Source organism: Schistocerca nitens, chromosome 4 (genome assembly GCF_023898315.1).
Source record: "Schistocerca nitens isolate TAMUIC-IGC-003100 chromosome 4, iqSchNite1.1, whole genome shotgun sequence".
In the NCBI taxonomy this organism is placed as follows: domain Eukaryota; kingdom Metazoa; phylum Arthropoda; class Insecta; order Orthoptera; family Acrididae; genus Schistocerca; species Schistocerca nitens.
The window spans coordinates 83,617,376-83,641,353 of NC_064617.1; the positions used below are offsets into that span (position 1 = coordinate 83,617,376).

Here is a 23,978-nt window from a genome sequence, read left to right on the forward strand (position 1 = left end):
AGAAATTGGCCCAAGACGGCTATTAGACAATGGCCACCATTTCCTAAATGACATCCACAAGCATAATTTGCAGATGCCCCCATGAATGTGGTCACCATACAATTGAATATGTACATATCACTTACTCACATGAGCATTGAAACGGACTACAGCAGCTGGACAGCGAGCTGTGATTTTCAGTTGGTGGTAGCTGATACCGTACCAATGCAGTATGGTAAGGCAAGTATACTTGTTTAAGATGATGTCCGTCATGGCAGATAGTCATGAGCTCTAAGACATTCCCACGTATATCCATAACTGTTCAGTAAGACAAAGTTATAACATGATGTAATTTTGCAATAAATAACATGAAATTGTTTTGAATGTGATAATGCAAGTTCACAAACATCATGACTGGTTAGTCACTATTTGGTAGAGTGCAATACTTAAAACGATATAAGGATTAGGGATGCCACCAGATCTTCTTGAGAGAGGATGTGAGAGGCTTACGATCAACATACGGCTCTAGCACCATTTGGGAACCTTACGAGAGGTGCAGAGTGCTCTCCAAAAACTACAGGCTATAAAGAAGCTGTCTCTCATCCTCATTAATAGATTCTGCTTTTTTTTTGGAGATTCCTATGTTGTTTTGAAAGGACATACTCCTTATTGGACTAGGTTGTAACCATAATCTTAGATGTTATTCCTGGCTACTTCACAGGTTTTCTATGAGAACTGACATTTAATTTTTCTTATGAATGCATGCTTACTGTAGTGTCCTATCATTTATAACTAAACTAAATATGCCAAAGTGTTGCCCTGTTTATTGGCTAATTCAATATTCATCGATTACTTTATTTGTGGGGATGAGTAAGTTACTCTGAAATATCTAATATCTGTAGAAGTCCAATGACATTGAGAATCAGGTGAATGGCAGCATAATTTCTTTATGTAATAAAGCATCTAAAATTGTTGGCTATGTAGATGTTGAATGGACTGATAAATGAAAGCAACAATTCCAGAATGAGATTTTCACTCTGCAGTGGAGTGTGCGCTGATATGAAACTTCCTGGCAGATTAAAACTATGTGCCGGACCGAGACTCGAACTCGGGACCTTTTCCTTTTGCGGGCAAGTGCTAGAATGCGGGCAAGTGCTCTAGCACTTGCCCGCGAAAGGCAAAGGTCCCGAGTTTGAGTCTCGGTCCGGCACACAGTTTTAATATGCCAGTAAGTTTCAAAGCAACAATTACTAAAACGTTTTGAGAGACAATAGCAAACAGTCAAGGTCTGTTAATTTCCCGTGTTCTGTAAAGATGCATTTACATCTGACACTTTCATCTCCAAATATATCTTGTGTTTGGGAAGAAAATTTCTTTCACTGTTTGCATAAACATAGAAATCACTGGAAACATATTTCACAGATATGTATATGATAGTTCGTGAAATGCTAAAATTTGTAATAAATGTATGGCTCAATTAGGTATGTTCATATCTGATAGTTATTGCATGATACATACAAATGTTCCTGTGCCGTACATCTCTTTCATCCTGCTTGGCTCGTTGACAGCATCAAAACACAATATCATGGCCTGTGTAATTTTTCTAAAGATGCCAGAAAGAAGAAAAATGTTCTCTGAAGGTTTGAGAGTGGATTTTGAGACATGAAAAACCTCAGTTCACTAGTATATAAGTTTCCCAATCATACTGTAATCATCAGTGGAGACTAATCATACAACAATTAATTGGGAAAATTAGTTTTATTAGTGGTGCACATGATAAGACACCCTCTGAAACATTACTAAATGCCTTCTCTGAAAACTGCCTCGAACAGATAGTTAGGAACCCCACTCATGATGGGAATATATGGGATCTAATGGCAAAAAACAGACCTGACCTCTTTGAGGTGTCCACATTGAAACTGGTATCAGTGACCACTTGTGGGAACAATGATTACCAAAGTACAACTAAAATAAGCATAAAGATATATATGTTCAGTAAGCTTGATAAAAAAAATCAGTAGTGTTATATCTCCATGAGGAACTTGAAACTTTCAGTGCAGGGCAGGAGCATGAGGAGCAACTCTAGTTCAATAAAAAAAAAATAGTTGATCACGCAACGGATACATATGTACCCAGTAGAACAATTTATAATGGGATGGAGCCTCTGTGGTATACAGTCACTGTAAGGAAACTTCTAAGGAAACAAGAAATTACTGCATAATAGCTGTAAAAGAAAGTGTAGGTTTATCAGTAGAGAGATGCTGAATGAAACACATTTTGCTGTCAAGGGAGCAATGTGTGATGCCTTCAATGACTACCATAGCGGAATATTGTCAAGTGATCTTTCGCAGAACCCAAAGAAATTCTGGTCATATGCAAAGGCTGTTAGTGGCACCAAAATTAGTGTCCAGTCCCTAGTGAATGAGACAGCAAAAAAAAAAAAAAAAAAAAAAAAAAAAAAAAAAAAAAAAAAAAAAAGGCAGCTGAAATGCTTAACTCCGTTTTCAAATTGTTCCTTTACAAAACAAAACCAAGGAGAAATACCCAATTTAACGCTCATGGCACTGAAAAGATGAATGTAATACGTATTAGTGTCAGTGGTGTTGAGAAACAGCTGAAATCGTTAAAACTGAACAAAGCTCCACGGAATGATGGAATCCCTGTCAGATTCTATACTGAATTTGCAGCTAAGTAAGATCTGTTCTAACTATAATCTATTGTAGATCCCTCAAACAAAAAGCCATGTCCAGTTCTTAGAAAATGGCACAGGTCACACCCGTCTACAAGAAGGGTAGCAGAAGTGATCCACAAAACTATCATGCAATATCCTCGACATCAATTTGTTGTAGAATCTTAGAACATAATCTGAGCTCAAACATAATGAAGAACCTTGAACAGAATGGCTCTGAGCACTATGGGACTTAACTTCTGAGGTCATCAGTCCCCAACATAATGGCCTCCCACAATGCCAAACAGCATGGATTTCGAAATCATCAATCATGTGAAACTCAAATCGCACTTTTCTCACATGGTACACTGAGAGCTTTGGATCAAGGCAAACAGCCGATGCTTTATTTCTTGATTTCTGAAAAGCATTTGACTCACTAACACACCTAAGCTTATTGTCAAAAGTACAGTCATATGGGATATCAAGAGAAATTTGTGACTGCATTGAGGAATTTTTGGTAGGGAGGACCAGCATGTTATCTTGGACGGAGAGTCATCATCAGATGTAGAAGTAAATTTGTGTGTGCCCCATTAGGTGTGTTGGGACCCTTGCTGTTCATGTTGTATATTAATGACTTTGCAGACAATACTCATAGTAAAATCAGGCTTTTTGCAGATGATGCAGTTATCTGTAATGTAGTACTATCTGAAATAAGTTGCATAAATATTCCATTAGACTTTGATAAGATTTCAAAGTGGTGCAGAGAATGGCAAATTGCTTTAAATGTTCAGAAATGTAAAATTTTGCACTTCACAAAATGAAAAAAAACATAGTGTCCTATGATTATACTATCAGTGAGTCACTGCTGGAATTGGCAAACTCATATAAATACCTGAGTGCAACACATCATAGGGAAATGAAATGGAATGAACCCAGAAGTTCATTAATGGCTAAACCAGGTGGTAGACTTTGGTTTACTGGTAGAATACTGGGGAAGTGCCATCAACCTACAAAGGAGATTGCTTACAAATCACTCGTACAATCAGTTCTAGAATATGGCTCAAGTCTGTGGGACCCGTACCAGATGGGACTAGCAGCAGATATTGAATGTATACAGAGATGAGCAGCACGAATGGTCACAGGTTTGTTTAATCTGTGGGTGAGTGTTGCACAGATACTGAAGGATTTGAACTGGCAGACTCTTGAAAATAGACATAAACTATTCTGAGAAAGTCTATTAACAAAGTTTCCAGAACTGTCTTTAAATTATTATTCTAGGAATATACAACTCCCTACATATCACTCACATAGGGATCGTGAGAACAAGATTAGAACAATTACTGCACGCACAGGGGCACTCCATACAATCACTCTTTCTGGGCTCTATATGTGAACAGAACAGGAAGAAACCCTGATAACTGATACAATGGGACGTACCCTCCGTCATGCACCTCAGGATGGTCTGCAGAGTATAGCTGTAGATCTAGATGGAGATGTAAAATTTTGGTGCCTACAGTCAGTCAGTGTCTGAGCATCCAACACAGTTTTTGAGACTTTTAAGAATAAAAACAAGCTGATTTTCAAAAGTTTGCTTATAAAATTGGCCCACTTATATCAAAGCAATATACTAAATTCAGAAAAGCTATTAATATGAAAGAACAACTTCTTGTAACTTTGCAATTTTTAGCAGGTGCTAGATGAAATACAATTTACTGCATGAAATGTTTATTAAAAGTGCATTGTTCGAAACTGAACACTATATGTTTACACGTGGTTCTTACACAAATCTTTTATTTACTTGGAAGAGCAAAATGTACAATAAATCTCACTGTTCCTGAGATAGGTAGAGCAATTATGTCAGCAATATAAGAATATTACATTAAGGTAACTGTTTTTTAATAGGTGAAAAAGCACTTCCAGGTTGTCAATACGTAAAATACTAAGGTTTGTGGTGGTTTTAGAATTATATAACTTTCAGAATTGCTTGATGATTAGATAAATCCATTACCCAAAACAACTGATCTCAGATTATTGTAGCTCTATGGGAAGCAGGATTTGATAGTAGTTCACCCTCCTAATTTATCTTCAGCATGACTTTCTGAAATTTTCTTGTCTTTTTTTAAGTAAATATTCAGCAGAGAGACTTCTAATTTTGGATGCCACATATTTTCCAAAAACTTCATATTAATCTTTGTCTTCATTTGATGTGGATATAACTTTTTGTATGGATAAATCACTTATTGAAACAAATTAACTATTCACCTTGGGATTAATTTAATTTTCTCCAATACAGGTGTTAAGTCAGAACAAATCAGTCTGTTCCGATATATCTTGATTGTCAGATGGTGTCTGGTTTTCATTTGCGGCCTGCTCCACTGCAACATCTTGGTCAGAATATAATAAAATAAATAAATGAAGTATAACTTGTAACAAATGACATTATTTTTTCATTTCTTTTATAGTCACTGTCTACATCATAAGACTAGCACAGCATTGCCAAGAAATTCGAGTTGAAGTGCACATTCCCCAAATGTTTGGGTGCTCTTGTTAAACATTTTCTTACACAGGCTCCACAGTGTAGTGGCAGTAATGTAACCATATCCATTTAATAGTCAAAGTTCCATCACAGTTTATAACTACAGGCACTGTAGAGCAAGAAGAATGGTGGGTACTGCCTTTGGTATTATCTATAGCATATTTACAGTATTAAGGAAATTGCTTCTCCTCAGTCCAGAACATGTGGCATCTGTAGTTTTGAAAGCAGTTTGCAGTACACAGAATTCATTATTGTCTGAAAAATAGTCTGCAAATGTAGACACTCCCAAAGCCACACGCGACCTACAAAACTGAAAAACAAACAAAATAAGAAATGGAAGCTGGCGAATCAGGATCTGCTAGCTGAACCTGCTACCACTATAACAAAAAGGTACTAATAACCACTCAAAGAAATAGGGGAAGAGTATAGCGAATATTTTATTAGCAGATTAATGTAAACAATTAATATCAAACAAACAAGTAAAACATAGCCCATTTGTTTTTGTTACTGTTGGTAAATTTCCAAGTGCCGGTTTGCAAGCTGAACCTCCTTGCAGAAACAACACAAAATTATTGTATGGCCGTTTGGATACATGCAACTCTTTGGTGTCATGGACAGATTTTGTCTTTGCACTTTTTTTGAAAATCTTAACGTTCCATGGCTCACGTTTATCATGATGCATGTTAATTCTTACACTTCAACTTTTAACCATGCATTTTTGTCACCTACATTTACTCAAAACTTATTGCTCTGGGGCAGAAAAGTAAACGAGCAGCAAACTTGTGTGATATCTGTTGGACGAATTTGAACTTGTAAATAACCAATGTTGGTATAGATATGTTGACACATAACTGGTGGTAGAAATTCTGACATGAATTCTTCACTGTTTGCATCAAACACAATTTATGACAAACATAAATACTATCCAAAAAATGTCAGATGCATATGTACTACCATTAAGACATTGGAAGTGCCAGCTACTCTATGAGAACCTGAGCGGAAAGGGTCTGCTTACACTCAGTGGGCAGAGAAAGGAAAGAGAGAGACATTCCACATTGCCAAGTCTTACGGAGTTATACTGCTGACAACAATGAATAAAGTGTTTTAATGGAGAAGACTGGAGCACGGTAAGTACCATAATGTCAAACACCATTATGCACAGCATGGTACCTGGAGGGGGACTAAATCTCATTGGCTGCTGGTGTTCAGTGGAGATGAATGTGCAAAACAAATCTGACATGAGATGTGCTATCGTTACCAAGTTCTAAAACGTTAATAGCCTGACAGAAAAGACTCTCTCTCTCTCTCTCTGTGTGTGTGTAAGGCCTGCCTAATTGTTTTCAGCATTGTAGTTAACTTGGGTCATTCAGTATACATCTTTAATATAAATTAAGCATTCCAAACACTGCATTAGTTAAACTCTCACTAAACACATTCCTTCCTCCTTCAATTATCTTCATCTATTTCATTAGCCACATTCAACAAGTGTTCACAATGGTTCAATAATAATCATGGGCAATACATGTCTACAAAGTTTAATTTTAAGTCATGGTGGTAGACTGAAACTTTTGAGTCAGTATCATGGATTATTTTTTACTTTGTTTTTTAATGTCCAAATGTAATGATTACATTCCAGTCTGCCTATGATGCACTTCAGTGAAGTTGTTTACTTTTTTGGTAAATAATGATGAGAGGTTAGAGTATAATTGGGGGGCCGGGGGTTACTCAGTGTTTAGGCTGTGAGTTTAGTACAGTATGTGGTTTCTAAAACAGCTAGCTCAAGACTCGCTAACCTATAAGAGTCCAGATGGATGACTTCCAAAAATATTTTCACTGTAGACAATGAGAGTGATGGAGTTAGCTATTGCTGTTTTCACTCTTTTGAAGGTTGTAAGAACTTGGTTTGTAAGACTGCTAGTTATAATATATTAAGAGGGCTCTATTTTTACTGTGGTAATATTAAGCAGCAAACAGTGTACACATTATTGGCGTATTAAAAGTGTTTCCCAATATCTTACTTAACAACATTATTTAGGTTTCTCAGGTAGTACAATGACGTGAAATAGTGGGTTGCATAATTACTTCACACACAGCAATGTAAAGTGGGAATGAAAAATCCCCTGGTCTACTTTTATGTTAAAACAAGTTACCTGTTTACTCCCTGAATAAAAATCACCTTTTTACAACACTAGACCTTGAATACAAAACAATCTAAATTAGACTATTTATTACTTTTAAACAGTGTTGAGTCGGCAAAGCACTGTTACCGTCTATAGGGACAAACTTAGATCTAATTTGATATTAAAATTTCCAAGTGTAATAAACTATGTTAAAAGAGAAAAATGTCAATTGAATAACACCATTGCCCTTCACTCATAACCAAAAGTATCCATTCAAAATTTGTCATATCTTCGAAATCATTCCTCATACTATTCACTTGTTTCTTCCATCCTAGTAACTGAATTTGTTGTTTATTCTGGGAATAATTATGCTTCAGTATGTAAGAATTCATTTCTTTTATTGCCAAGTGAGCTTTCTTCGTACTTGGCGCAATCCATATTTACATAAAACAAAATTCCAGCATTACTTGAAAATATGTTTAAGATACAACTGCACATCAGTATATATATGTAAATACAGTTCAAACAGGTGGAGACAGAATTATAAAAGAAAGAAACACTGTATAATGTACAAAAGGATGTTATGAGGCTGCACTGTTTGCTTTCCATAATATTCTGAGAAGTCAAACACTAGCAACATTTTGTGAATATAGGTATGCTTTATGTCCTTTATAGGAGCACTCGCATATTTACTCATCTCTCTCTTATAACTTCACATGTTGGCCTTCTTACAGATTATTTGATTTATTTCGTAAATTCTCCTTGTTCATAAGGAAGCAAATACAGAACCAGATATTTATATAACAGTACAAAAAGAAATTTCTATTACATGTCAGGGAAGTTTCTGCTGCATCTCTTGCTTCTTCTGTCTTCATTATCTCCAATGGTAGAAATGTATGTGAGTGCCACATCTGAAACATAAATGTGCATATAAGGATGATTTGGCCACAATGAGATTCATTTATGATAGAAAATAAAGTCTAATGACTTACCAAGGATGAATGAACTCAAATGGTGTATTATTCTACATTTTATCTTTTGCTATCGCTGACCTAGCAAACTGCACAACCAAAGGTTTATCCTTGAGTATGTAACCATTTGTCTCTTTCAGTGCTAACTGAGCTTGCTTCATACTTGGTAATGTGACGAAAGCTTGACCCTTCATTCGACCTTCCTTCATTAAACGTATGTCGAACCTGCAGTGTAACATTAATTTTTAACTGCTGCAAAACCACAACTACAAAACATAGTTACACACAAAAACTTCTATGGATATTTGCTAAGAAGCCGAATTAGAATCTGAGATATGGTTGATACTGACGTCATTACACGTGAAGCACTTTCTTGGACTGGAGAAAAATGGGGAAAGAAATCAACTGTGGTCATGTTGAAGAAACAGCCTGGCATTTGCAGCAATGATTTCGGAGAAATGAAAATACCTGTATCTGGATAGCCAGATGGCAATTTGCACTCCAACCATCCAGTATATGAACCTCGGACCTAAACCAATGCACCACCTTACTTGATAATTTATGACACAGGACAGTATGTGTCATGCCAAAAGCAGTTCCTGTAAAAAGCTGCAGTTAGGGAATGGATGGTAAGAGAACCACAAGGGACAGCACTGTGAGGAAGAGGGCAAGAGGATCAGATGGTGAGAGTGAAATAAAATTAATTTTATTTTGTTTTGAGTCCTCTAGTAATTCCTGAGACACATTAGTGTTTATCAGGAGTTAACACTAATGTTTGTAAAATTACCATACCCAGAAATAATGACTCAAATTAATCTTAACTTGGACAATGTGTACAACAATGACCTGGCAATAAGAGAATAAAACTAAATCAAACGATGGAAAATCCGGGATGGAATGTAACAATATTATGAAAAGGAAAGTTGTCACTCACCATATAGCACACACATTGTGGATGCAGCTGTCATCTATTTTTGACAAAGGTCTTGTTGGCCAAAAGCTTATTTGTGATAGTCTTTTTGTTGTGCCTATATGCAGCTCAGCATCTTCACTATATGGTAAGTGGAAATTTTCCTTTTCATAATATTGCAAGATTAAAACTAGAGAGAGATGACTTAGGCCCCTCAAAAATTTCCTTTTTGCAACAGGCTACATGATTGTTACCCTAATCTCTGTAAAGAATCCTCAAATAAAGTGGAGACATGAAAACAGGTGCCAGTCAACACTGTTGACTACAAAGAACACAATAGCAGCACATGAGCAAGCTTGAAAGAGGCTAAAAGGTAGCTTTCTAAGAGAAAGTTTGATATTCAGTGACAATTTGGTTCGTACAGGAGATGCTGACACACAAATGATATGTATGTAGAATAAGTGGATAAAAGAGGAGAAGTACAGTGGAAAGACAGTACTGGACAATGCAATCTGATCATAGTACGGAATGGCTGTCGAATTTTTCACATGGTGGTAAGAGACTGCACTCTTTCGTCCACAGCGTAGGCTAAAACTAAACCTGTGTAGACCTATCTGCATCAACAGTTGACTGATGTCATCTGCAGGGTACATGTCATTATGTTGGTTCCTATTATCCAGAAATTACAAGTGCCTCAGATCATAATCATCTTATAAACGCTGTAAGAGGTGTACTGACAGCAAAATGTAGTGATTTTAAATGAATTACACTTCATTAAGCCCTACAACACAGTCTGCATGCATGTTCAGTGCCACAATTGGGCACCTGTGTGTCCTACCACAGCTTCAGGCATCTTCAGACACCATATATTAGCAGAATAACATACGGCCACATGTGGTAAGTAATGGGCATGTCTTCTTTGTAGGCGCATATATGACTGCTTCCCTGGTCTTCACATTTTGTCTGACAGGAATCCATCAAACATGTCTGGGATACGGTTGATTGGTAATCGTCATTCTGTGATCAATACTTTGTGGAAAAGCACAGAAAGTTGGAGCTAATGAATAATTCCATAATCCCAATCATTTATGTTTTCTCACATTCCCAACATCTCAATCTTCAGTTTTTTTAAAGTTTGCTAAAGTGTCTGCTGCCTCATAAGCAAGCTAGATTGATTTAGAATACCTAATTAGTTATGGACTGCACACAGGATCTCCAAACAGGAAGTTTTACCACACAAACTGGAAAGGTGCAGGCACCACAACCTTTGCCATTTGTTGCAAAACTTACAACACACTTCTTGCACCTGTTGGTACTAATAAGAAATTTTTGTTGCAATATGGTATAAATTTAATGTGTTAGGTGTGTGTGTGGGGGGGGGGGATGTTTACAATTGAGGCTTCAGTGTATTCAGTATATTTTGGAAAGGGTACAATTTGGACCTCATCTGTTAAGTAGGTGAGCATAGCCATAACTCATCTCACATCCTGTTATGCCGCATGTAGCAGCAAATTTTATGTTACAAGCAGTAGTCAGTGTTTGATGAGTAGCCCTAAAAAATGGTCCCATATGACACTATGGAATGAAAGTAAGTGAAGCATGTTAGCTTTTTTATTTTCATATCACTTTCATATCACCTGTACTTGTTGCATCCTCTTTGCAAATATAAGATCTGTTTAGTTGTTTCAACAGTTCTGTGGTATGCTCCTCTCAATGAATTTATAATCAAGTTTCAGTCCCAAGAATTTACTATAGCCTATTCCTTCTATGTATTTGTCATCATATTTTATGCATATAATGTCTTTTCATTGTGCCTATCTGTGACTCAGCATCTCCTCCGTATGGTGAGTAGCAATCTATCCTTCTCATAATACTGTTAATATGTTACTACAATCAGAATCATGTAAATAAAAATGATTTTCATTTAACACCATGTACTCAATAACTGTTAATATGACAGTAACAATGTCTATCCTCCAGATTTGTACAAAATAGATGTAGACACTGAGAATAACTGCAAATATTCTTGGCATCAACAAAATGGAAATCTCTGTGAACACAGTTTAAAAAGTACACTTGAGAAGGATATTATACAAGATACACAAAAATGTTGAGAAGAAACAGACTTAATTATTTTTAATTATTAAATATTTTGAACTTTGTTTCATCCTCTAAGAAACATTAGTTACTGTAACACATTTTTTTCTGATGTACACAATAATGTTTCTTAATATACCACAACAGAGAATACTTACATGTTTCCCTGCTCTTCAGAATCGGGTTCGTTGTATCTTCTATATATATAATGTAACTCTCTCTCTGTTACTTGCTTGGCTATATTTTTTATATAGAGGCGACAGGAAGGAATTCCAGGTTGGTAATTCTTGAACACTGGCAAATGCTTTTGATCTAGAGAATTGATTAAATACATAATGTTAAAGAGTAAAGATCAATAACAAGGTATTGGTAAGAAATAAGCAAAGACCCCTTGAAACATAAATACAAATAAAATTAAAATGTATATTAATACTACACAACTTTTTAGAACAGATGTGCATGAATTTTATTATTTTTAAGCTGTTTCTTGTAAGTATTTTGGCACACAGAAATATTTCATAAGGTTAATGGGTTTGGAGCTTTGGCACCAGTACAGCAGCACATCACTTGATCTTCTTTGAAGAACATGTGACAAAACTATGTATGAGGCGCACATATCACTATACTTGGGACCAGCATAACTGGCAGCAGTCGCCCCCCCCCCCCCCTTCCCCCACAATGACTAGCAAAAGGACATTCATCACTGACTTGCTTCACATGTCACACTGTGCTTAATTTCTTAATCTACATCTATACTCTGCAAACCACTGTGAAGTTCATAGCAGAGGGTACTTTACATTGTATCAATACGATCGCAAAAAAATGTATACATTGTTTAATTGTCCATAACTTCCAAATTATATTCTGGAAACATGTAATTTTTGGTAGTTTAATAGTTTATCTATTTGGGAGTCACCATATAATCATTGTTTTGTTTTATAGTCACCAAATAATGTTGTTTTCTATTGTTATATGAGCCCTCACATAAGTGTTGCTTTTTTTTGTTTTTAGTTAGGTGCAAAGCTGACATTTGATGAAATGAAGGCAGTTCTGAAGTGGTACAGTAAGCACGACAACATTAATGAGTTTGAACGCCAATAGCATAATGTGTTTCAAACAGGCCCACCTACAGGTGTAACAACTGTGTGCATTCAAGACAAACCTGAAGTTGAAGGCCGTGTTACAGATGTATGCAATCAATGATCTGGACGACCTTTAACAGCAACAAGCCCAGTGAACTCCTGTGCTTTGTTATGACAATTCGCTTGCTCATGACTCAAGTTTGTGAGACAATATGCCCTGGAAACCAGGGTGAGGCGCTCAAGTGTTCAGCAGATTTTTAAGACTGCGAAGTTTAAGCGCTACAGCTCAATTATGAATTAGGATGATACAGATCGTACAATGAAGTACTGCAAGTGATTTAATAGCATGATTCACAGTAATGAAGTGTTTGTAGAGATGACCGTATGGTCTGATAACGTTCAATTTAAACTCAGTAGTAGAGTAAACTGTCACAATAGCATCTACTGAGCCACTACAAATCTGCATATTAATGCGGGCAAGCTGTGAATTTATGGGAAGTGAACAAGTGGTGTGGATTATCTTATTGGGATTTGATTGGGCCCATCTTCTTTAACAGCACAGTTACTGGTTATGTGAACCTAGAGGTGCTTGAGACACCCATTTTATGTGCCATCCGTGAATTCTATGACAATGAAAAGTTTTACTTTCGACAAGATGGGGCCCTAGCCATCTACCACAATTATGTCATGGTGTACCTCAACAAAAATCTACCCACATGGTGGACAGGCCAAAGAGATGCTGTTGAGTATGCATTATATTCTCCAGACTTAATGCTTCTGGAATTTTGCCTAAAGACAATACTCAAGTGTGTTATTTAGTGACAATCATGTACGTTGGATGAACTTCAAGTAAGCATCGAACATTCGTGTGCAGATATCCAGCCGAACATGTTGCAGCTGGTAGTTCACATAGCAGTTCAGTGGCATCACCTGTGTACGTATGTTAGTAGTGACCTCTTCAAACACCTACAGTGGTTTCAGTAACCTGAACTTTAAACTACACTGAAATGAGACATTTCTGTCATTTAATTTTGAAAGTATGAGCAAGGAAACAGAGAGTAAATTTTTTTGGGCCACACTTTATTAGGGTTTCTCCTCGTTCCATTCACATACGGAGTGTGGGAAATAGGACTACTTAAGTGTCTCTGAGGGCACTGTAATTAGTCTAATCTTGTATTTATGGTCCCAAGAGGAGTCATACCTACGGGTCTGTAGAGTATTCCTAGATTACTCACTTAGTAATGGTACTGAAACATTGTAAGTAGCCTTTGGCAGGGCAGTTTACATCCTCCTTCAGGCACCACCCACTTCAAGTCTTTTTTCATACTACTGTGTTTCACTCAATCAGTTACTTACATGTTCCTTGTACTGAAGAGTTATTTGTTTGCTGAGAGACTTTTGATTTTCATTTTCTAATACTGCTATTCTTGTCTGTGGGTTAAGGTGACTCAGTTAAAAGACACACAGAGTCAGCTGAAGTAAGTTATATACAAAGCGTAAAAAATTTTTTTGTGATGAAAATCCCAGAACAGCTGGATTCTTGTTGGCCCCATTGACTGCAACAGCAAAGATGTATGATGACTCCCTCTGAACAGTACAGAGAATAAGTGCAGAAACATAGGGGATGGAAACTTATGATCAAGAAACGAAGTTTCACTCTCCGAGGAAAGTAATTAGTGGAAGAAGAATGTTACTGATTTATATGATTCCTGGAAGGACTGCACTAAACTGGAATTTTACAATTTTGCCTAGCATCCCTCATGGTAAAGGGTGACAGATGTCTTACAAGGCACAGAAGATGCTCATTTGATTGATAGAATTACCAAACCTTTGGAATCCAGATAGAGAAAATGTGAAATTGGGAGATGCAGCCTGATGGAGAGATACAATATTGTTGAAACAAGAGCAACTTCTCTAAGAAAAATGTACATCATTATTTTTCTTAATAAGGTCTGATTAAAATCGTGTCAGAAAGCTCATGTGAAAGAATATGAAGGCTCGAAAGTGCTAAGTGGCAAAGGAAGGAGACTTGTCATTTTTCAGATTATGGCTATGTGTGCAAAGCTAATATTTATATACAGCAAATCCAGTGGTAATCACTAGGAGATAAATAGTGATGTGTTTAGACATTGGTTTTTGGATTTATTACACGGTTTAGAAGCTGCTGTCAAGCATAATGTCAGTTATCACTCGATGATAAAGGAAAATAAGGAAAATATACCTAATTCGAACACGTGAAAGGAAACTGTCTGTGCCTTAAGAGAATTTTTTTTTAACTGCTATATAAAAGCAGAGATGTTGGAGGGAGTCAGGTGCCACAAGCACCTTTACAACTACTTTGAACTTGACTGCTTACTTTTCAGAACAGAACAACGGGTTTGTGAGGCTTCTCCTTTACCACTGCCAATACAACCTGATTGAAAATCTATGGGAATAAGTGAAAAGAAAAGTAGTGCCCTAAAATAACATGTTCAAAATGAAAGATGTGAATAACGTACTTGATGAAGCTATTGACAATGTTGCTGTGGTAGACTGGATTCAGTGTATATCCCAGATGAATTTGCAAGAAAAGGACTTGTGAAGTAAAATATCCATGAAATTTCAATAGAAGGAATTGTCACTGCTTAAAATGACTCAGCAGCTACTGAATTTTTGGATACATGTAATTCTCCACAACAGGATAGTTAAGTAACAATAAACTGCATGAACTGTTAAGTTCTGGTCTTTCTCTTCTGCAAACATGTAAAACTACTGCCTCTCTTGGAAAGTTTTCCAGTTTCTTTCTCATCTCCTCTCAAAACTTTATTAATACACAGTAGAACAGACAGCAGGCATACACTGATTGTGCTGGCAAGTTTGCCAATTTTATTTGTGGGGACTTAGGACCCTTGTTTTCTGCTTTTTACTGAGAAAAAAACGTATGTGCAGATCTAATAAATGATTAAATGTTGCTCCATTAATTAACAGATGAACAGTAACAGTATATCTTACAATTCACATTAAAATGGAAAGATTCGAGACTGGAGATATAGCTACTATTTAGCAGCAATAATTTCAAACTTTTTTTTTTTTACATATGGTTCTGCAGCCATAATAATTTATTTAAAGGCAGGTATTGCACGGTTCCGGCTGTAAATGTTTATTACAATGTGTTATCAGATGATTCAGTAATCATCTTATGTGCCAAACAGCTTTGCTGAAAGTATTGTTTAATAGCAAATTTTGCCAGGTTCGGGTTGCCACACGTGCCTGAGGGCTTCTGTTGACCGAGGTCTAAGATGCGAAAACAAGTTGGTGTAAATATACACGAAAGGTGGCGGGGGAATATTTCACAGTCATACCTGCTTATTTATCTGCTTTGTAGAAAATTAGCATTGTCCAATGACAACTTTTGAGAGTTTCCATAAAATCATTATGTGTAAAATTTCAGATGTTTACATAAGCAAAATGAGTTTAATATGTTATTAATTTTACCTGCTGCAAGGGTAAGCAACTGAGAAAACTTAATGAAGTGAAGTTTGCCCTTTTACTATTAAGTAATGGAAGAATTACACTTATGAGCAATTAAATTAAATGCACCTATCTCGTAGCACATGGTAATTCCCTTTTGCTCCTATGACAATGACAGTACACAGCTGCATAGACTCTTTGAGACACTGAAAGGACTGGTTCAACTGCTATTAAAAATACATGATAACTGGTATGAGCTGGTCTCAGTGCTAGCATCCCGGTTTATAGGTCTGACATCAGGATACCTGGTGTCATGCTAGCATCTTCATAATCGTGGAGCATTCCTCGAAACATACTGACAGTTTACAAGAAGAAGGGCAGTGCATGCTTCTGTGGGGTTTTGCTGATGAACAAACAACTGCTCATGACTGGACAGTAGATTCCCTAATGTTCACTGGCAAGAGATGATGTAGACATATCAGGGACCTCATCTTAAGTACCTCTACCAACCATCTGATCAGTGCCCTCTTGGCAAGCAGGAAATACTGGCTCATTTGATTTTCAGGTATCCTACAATACTCTCTATATGCTACAATATATGGTGAGCAGAGGTACACGAGGAGACAGTATCCATGAGCAAGGTGATGGTTCTGGATGGTATGGCTGCTCCTATAATCTGGTTGCTCATCCTGCAGCTGACTTGTCATGTCAATGACTAGTACAATGTCTGGTAACATATCAGTCACCGACAGCATGCACTATCCTATTTGTAACAGGCGCACTCACTCTCCAACATAGCACCTGTTTTAATACAATTGTTGAGAAGTGTAACATGTTGTATGAAATGACGCTGAAAAAAAGGAGAATTTTGATGGAACAGCAAACTGTGAAGTTATGTGCCTGTGTCTGCTCCCGGATAACAGGAAATGAGACTGCATGGTGGAGAATCAGTTTAAAGGTTGATATTTATTGTGCAATTATTAATCTGAGAGAAAAGTTTGATGGAGGATGTATTTGAGCTTTACTTGGTAATGGAAAATAGCTGATGATGGACAAAACTGAAAGCATGTGAAAAGCAGAGTGACAATAATAAACAAAGCATTTCTGGAAAAAAGGAAATATATTAAAATAAAAAAATAACTTTAAATGTTAGGCAGTCTTTTCTGAACATATCTGCCTAGAGTGTAGCCTTGTATGGAAATGAAATGTGGACAATAAGCACCTCTGACAAGAAGACAATATAAGTTTTTCAAATGTGGTGTTACAGGAGAATACTGAACAAAAGAAGAGTAGATCAGGTAACTCTTGAATACTGGCTTTTGTCGTGGGATCTTTGGCTGCTGTTTGTTTAAATAAATGACGGCCAAAGCTCCTGAGGCAAAAACCAGTATGCAATATCTGTGAGTGACCACGAAAAACTCAACAATCTTGAACTAATAAAGAGGTAGTACTGAATCAAAGTGGAGAAAAAAAATATGGCACAACTTCACAAAAAGGAGGATATGACCAATAAGATATGCACTTAGGAACCAAGGAATTGTCGAACTGGTAACACAGGGAACTGTATAGGTAAAAACTGTACAGAGGGACCACGGCTCAAATAAAGCAAGCAGATGGACATAAGCAGCAGTAGTTAAGCAGGAATGAAGAGACTTTTACAGGGTAGGCTAGTGTGAAGAGCTGCATCCAACCAGTCTGTAGACTGAAGGCCCAACAACATTACAATTCAGTGGAATGTTCAACTTGGCACAGGAAAAACCACTGGAGGAGAAAAACTGTAGGATCAAAGTTTAAATACATAAATGAGAATACTGAGGATGTGTGCAAGAATTAAACAGAGATGAAAATGTTAACACAAGATGGATGATGGCACCACCTGCTGGAAATACTGATTCCAGAGAAGCTATAAAGTTAGATGAATGTAGTTGCTTTTTGACAACTTGTGCCTAAATTCTCGTAATGTGACCCACAATCTCTGATGGGACATAATAAGTTCCATTTTTTCTTGTACAGAGTGGCACACATAAAACAGGCCCCCCCACTGAAAGGAATATGAATCAAGAAAACCAATGTACGTCATCACTTCCTTACATTTTTATTGTACAGTTTCATTACTAACTGTGTAATTAACAGTTTAAGTAACAGATTTACTTTTATTAATTTAATAAGCATATTTTAGGAAGGAATTTAAAGTCTGTGTTCAAAATGTTCTCTGCCAACATCCAAGCAAAGTTGTGTACGTGGAAGCATGGTAAGGAAAACACTTTTCAGTACTCTTTGAGGAATGTTTGAAACTTCTTCACATATGTTGCTTTTTTTTAGTGTGTCAAGTGTTCTGGGATTGTTGCGGTAGACTCTAGCCTTTAGAAATCCCCAGAGGTAAAAGTCACATGGTGAAAAGTCAAGATAGCGGGGTGGCCACAAGCCCTTATTAATGGTCTTCTCTTCTGTAAAATCAGTATGTATATGAGCCACGGACAAATCCGATGTATGAGAAGTTGCCCCATCTTACTGGAAATATGCACAACATTTTTTGTTTGGAGTTAACAGAGCCGAAAATTCATTGTAGAGTTGCAAGTAAACATGTGTGTGACAGTTTCATTGAAGAACAATGGCCTGATAATTCTATTACCAGATACAGCACACCATACACCAATTTTTAAATTGTGTAACGGCTTTTGCAGTATACCATGGGGATTCTCTGTAGCCCAGTGTCTTGTAAATTAATGTAACCCAACAGATGAAACCAAGCTTCATCCGTTGAAAAAAGGAGGAATGGATCAAGATCCCCCCCCCGGCGACATTTTTCAGCAACCAATTACAGTAATGTGAACGCTTACCCTTGTCCGCTTCTTCTATCTGCTGAACAACACTCACACAGTAAAGTTTCATTTGTAGGCCACGAAGGATGTTTTGACATGACCTGCGAGATATTCCACATTGCTTTGATAATTGTCGTGTTGACTTGTATGGACTTCTTTCAATGTGTGCCGTCATGTTTGCCACAACTTCAGGTGTACGTACAGTCGGTGCCTTATTTCTCTTAGAATGAACAACACTGCTTGTCGAACACCACTTTCTCACTAGATCCTGAATCATTGAGTTTGCAGGAATATTACTTTCAGGAAACTTTTCATGAAAGGTGTCACGAACAACTTTAATGGATTCAGACCACACATATTCTTCAACAATGAACACATGTTCTTCAATGGAGTAAGGCATGACAATGAAGTACATGGTTTATAACGACTACTTTCTGTATGAACTACTCACACACTACTGCTGTTGGAAGGTGGCAAAGAAACTGACAAGCAAGTAATGCTACTCAAGCGTGTTTGCATTCTGGTTTGGGCCGGTTTTATGTGCGCCACTCTGTATTTACCTTATGTTTCTGTATCTCTCTCTTGTATCTGACACTGAATGTGTATAATGTTGTATCTTTAGAGGATTGTATATTTTTGTGAACCAAACATTTTCATATTAGCTTCTACATGGAATTCCTCTGTTCCTTCTCTCAAGGCATGGAAGGAGACCCACACTAATATTTTTATAATCTACTTTCATTTATCCTCACAAGGTTCTAAGATGTTCGTGAGGTAAGAGATTTAAGGAGGGTTCCACAAAGATATGAAGATGCACAAGTTGAAAAGAGGTGAGAACTATGAAAACACTTGCAATAAAAAGTAGTTTTTTCATCCTTATAAAGATATGCTGTTGATACGAGTTAATGTTATGGGCTACTGATCCTTGATTTTGTTATTTTATTCTAAATTTGACGATTTCTTGTTTGAAAGAATGCACAGAACATCTTACGTTGCCTGGCTAATAGGTAATCGTAAGAGAATGGCAGCAGGGTATGCCACAAACATCCCACTATACACACAATCATACTTATCTTTGCAAGTAAACACAATTTGAACTGTGCTGTAGTCTGGCATTTATTAGTGATTTTTTCATTATACTTTACATACAAATTTGTTTTATTACAGCAAACTAAATGGCACTGTGTTACACAGACAAGTGTGTAAATCATAACTGCTACTGTCTCTCACATCACTATCAGTAATTCAAACAAATGTTTTGTTTGTTACAAGGAAAATACTATTTGAGGATAATTTTATGACAAACAATGTTAGGCCTATATAAAATTTGGTTTAAACAAATGCAAGAAGAAACTATCATTAACAGAGTGTGCGCAGGAGCATTATTTAATGAAGTGAAAACCAACCAAAATAACAGACATGTGGGTCTTATAAACAATTGTGTTGGATTATTTCCAGTGACACATTCTATAAAATGTACAATATCTGCTTCACTGATAAGTTGCAGATAGTTTATATCCAGCACACTATTTCACAATTTGGGATTTAGGATTAAAATTGTATGAATCCATGTAGTGGGATTTTGTCAGCAAATACTTAATCACAGTTAAACTTTCGTTTCAGAACAGACATCTTCCTATGGGATTCCTAATGAGAAGCAGTTGGTTCAATGTGAGGAGAAACAACCATACACACTACAAGTTCCTGATAGATCATCTTTTCAAATTTGAATATTTTGTGTTAGTGCTAACTGTGACTATTACGAATGTCGACTGAAACACATTTTCTAACCCTTATAAAGTGATCAGTTACAACACAGACTTATGCTGTAATACTGTGTTATTCTTGCATTCCAGTGATTAAAAACCTTCAGAAGAAGAAAAAAAATTATCATATAACAAACAAATTTTATACAATTTGTGGAATGTTTACGATACTTCAATCCTGTACGCAACAAACATGATGGAGTAAGGAAGATGACACTGTCATTAGAGGAAAGGCAACTAGTTATGACATTTCAAGGATGGGAAAGGAAACTGGATGTATTTTTTTCAGAAGAACCATCCAGGCATTTGCCTTAACTGATTTAGGGAACCACAGAAAACCTCAAGGGCCAAATAGGGATTTGAACCCCACTCTTCCCAAATATAAGTCCAGACTCTTACTGCTGCTCTATCCCACTTGGCAACAAATGGGACACCATAATAATGTCAAATGACATTCATGAAACAATTTCATTCAGTGGTCACACAATTTATTGAGTAAAAAATGTATATTTAGATGGCTGGCACAAAATTAATCACCATAAAATATTTCAGGACACTAACGAGGAAGAACAAATGTGCCTACATTTCACATGCACTACATCAAATATTGAGTCACTTACAAAACTCTTGTTAACCACTTAGCTTGATCTGTAACTAACACAGGAAGAAGCTTGCGGAAATCAACACATGGCATTAATCATAGCAAGAAAATATTACATAGGTTCCAATGGACCTATTTTACTGCACATGAATAGTAATGGTGGCTGACTGACTGAAGGTGTATCATTAAATAATCCTGAGTTTACTTCGGTACTGTGCTGTATTCCAGGGTAGGTAACAGATACTAAACTGAAAAAATTAAAAATATGACTTCTGTGATAGAGTCAGCTACAAGATTAAACAATTATCATCAAATATGAATTTAAGTGTCCTAGGTAAGTGAAGACAATACTTTCTTACTACCAGGAAGGAAAGAATCATGTGGATGGGCTCTGAGTGAAATACAGGGAACTTTATAATTACATACATAATGCTGTAAAAGCTACAAACCCTTCACCTCCACATAATTTGCTGCTGTTTTGCTTATGGAGTAAATTTCAGCTATCACTGAAACAAAGCAATACAAATATACAATTACCTCGGGATGAAATACGGTTGGCTGCCAATTCTTCAGCTGTAATAATACTGCCGTCATCCTCATTCTTTTCACTTTCCTCTTTGGTTTCATCTGAAACTGGTTTGTTCTCAGGGAACATAAGACCAAAACTTCCATGAGCTTCTGCTTCTATATTTTGGGCTGCAGCCTGCACATCATCTGTTTTTTCTGCAGATGCAGGAATGAGTTTTGCTGGCAACTCAATTTTTTTTACAGTCATTTCACATGGAGGTTTTTCAAAAACTTCCTCTGGTTTATGAGTTGGTTTTAATGTACTTGGAGCAGCAGGTAAGGGCTTCACAAATTTTGGTCTTTTAACTATCTTCTTGTTTTGTGAAGACTTTCGTTTCATTGGTACAATCTCTCTCGGCATTTGGTTTTCAAGATCACTTTCTATCTCAGACTCATCCTCTGATGACTGTATATCTTCTTCTTCCACAATATCTGTCATATGGCGAGTGCCCTCGTTAGTTTCAGGAAATACGTCCTTTAAGTTACAAGATACGCTTGCTTCAGGAAATATATTTTCAAAAGGCGATGGTAGATTCATTTTGTTCATTAAGTGCAGCACCTGAGTGTAGAATTTTGGCACAGATGCAAGAGCCCGCGAAATGTTTGTGAGTATTGCAACAGTAGGAGGTGGGTACTGATACCTTAAATGTGCTGGTGGTGGCTGCAGGAAGTTGACTGATGAATTCCACGAATTTAATTTGTGAAGAAATGCTTCATAGTATTTCTGAGAATTTTCTTTTTCCTCTTTTGTTGCTTGAATGCTGAAATTAGAATGAAATTTCTAAGTCAAGCACTTTTTCTTTAAGAAAGAACAACAAAGAAGAAGTTAATTAAGGGAGCCACACATCGTATTCATGACCAATATTATGATGTAAAACAGATATATCTTACAGAAACACAGTTAGGTACGCAGGTGACATGACGAGTCACCCCAGAAAATTATTTCATAGGAGATGAATGAATGAAAATATGTAGTCACTTATTCCTATGTTCCTAAATTATGGACAAAAGTTGAACTAAAACATTTTCATAGGTCTCCTACTCACGTTTTCATCATTACGCACGAATAACTTAAAAAGTTTTACTCATGTTCCTGCTTTCTGTCAGCAGAGTGCATTAACCAGAAGAGGCTATTATTGATAGTAAGAAATTGGATACACTGTTTTATCAACAGGCAGCTAAAACGTAAGGACGAAAGTAACTTTTTCATGAAGTTTCACTGCCAAGTAACATATCTTGATGGTAGTTGGACCATACATAGAAAGAACTGCTTGGTAAAGTACAGAAGGTAGCTGAAAGAAATGCACAATGAGACAAACGGAAGTGACACTTTTATTCAAGACCAATAATTACAATGAAGTCACACGAATCGTGATGGTCCTGTGAACATTACAAATGCAGCAATACCTCCTTTGCAATGTGCTCCCATGCTGGCTACAAGAAGGGTAAGGGGTTCTTGTGGTAGAGCATTCCATCCCTCCACCAATGCAGTTCAAAACTGCCGGATGGTTATAGGTGCATATGGGCGTGCTGCAATACACCTCCTCAGTGCACCCCACGTGTGCTTGATGGGATTTAAGTCAGCGAAATGGACAGGCCAGTCCATCTGCCACAAATTCTGTCTTTACAAGAGATCCTCCACTGTGCTGTTCAATGCGGGCACACACTGTCGTCCGTAGAAATATAGTCAGGGCTGAAAGCATCCCTGGAAAGATACACACGGGGACGGAGTAGTGTCACAATAACATTGCAAAAGATTTGGAGGCCAGCACACATCTGCAACATTATTCCTCCCCATAACAGCTGAACCACTAGAACAATCATGTTCGACAATGCTGGATGTACCCTTACGTGACGAGGGATGGGGACAAATGATGTACCCAGGAATACAGTCAGACATGACCAATTCGGTGGTCCAGGTGTTTTCTTGTGGGAGTTGTAATGTTGCACGAGCATACTGACCTCCAAATCTTTGAACGTTGTGTTATTGTGACACTGTACTCCTGCCCTATGTGTGTCTTTTCAAGGGTGCATTTGGCCTGACTTCATTTTTATGGACGACGATGCATGCCCACATTGTACAGTGCAGATGCAAGTGCTCTTTGAACAAGTAGATATTCAGTGAACAGATCGCCCGCCTGTTCCCCTGGTGTAAATCACATCGAGCACATGTGGGATGCATTCGAGAGACGTATTGCAGCATGTCCACATGCACCAATCACTATCCGGCAGCTATCAACTGTGCTCGAGGAGGAATGGAATGCCCCACTGCAAGAACTCCTTACCATCCTTGTAGCCAGCATGGGAGCACATTGCAGAGCATGTACTGCCATCCGTGATGATCATACGTGCCATTTATAATATTCAGTGTAATTATAGTCTTTGAATAAAAGTGTTGCTTCTGTTCAT

The 23,978-nt window shown here is 37.1% G+C and overlaps 1 protein-coding gene across 2 annotated transcripts in view; it reads right to left on the reverse strand.

Annotated features, from left to right (window-relative positions):
* Nucleotides 1-7,725: 7,725 nt before the first annotated feature.
* LOC126252875 (RNA-binding region-containing protein 3-like) overlaps nucleotides 7,726-23,978 on the reverse strand; it is a 43,330-nt gene continuing 27,077 nt past the window's right edge. Inside the window, exons 4-7 of one of the 2 annotated variants that reach the window (XM_049953832.1) lie at nucleotides 21,540-22,330; nucleotides 11,440-11,593; nucleotides 8,296-8,499; nucleotides 7,734-8,214 (exon numbers count right to left, since the gene is read on the reverse strand). In XM_049953832.1, the coding sequence (XP_049809789.1) occupies nucleotides 8,328-8,499; nucleotides 11,440-11,593; nucleotides 21,540-22,330 (1,117 nt within the window). In that variant the 3' untranslated portion in view covers nucleotides 7,734-8,214; nucleotides 8,296-8,327. Of the gene's footprint in view, nucleotides 8,215-8,295; nucleotides 8,500-11,439; nucleotides 11,594-21,539; nucleotides 22,331-23,978 lie in introns of both variants that reach the window. The other variant, XM_049953833.1, reaches the window with a different exon arrangement.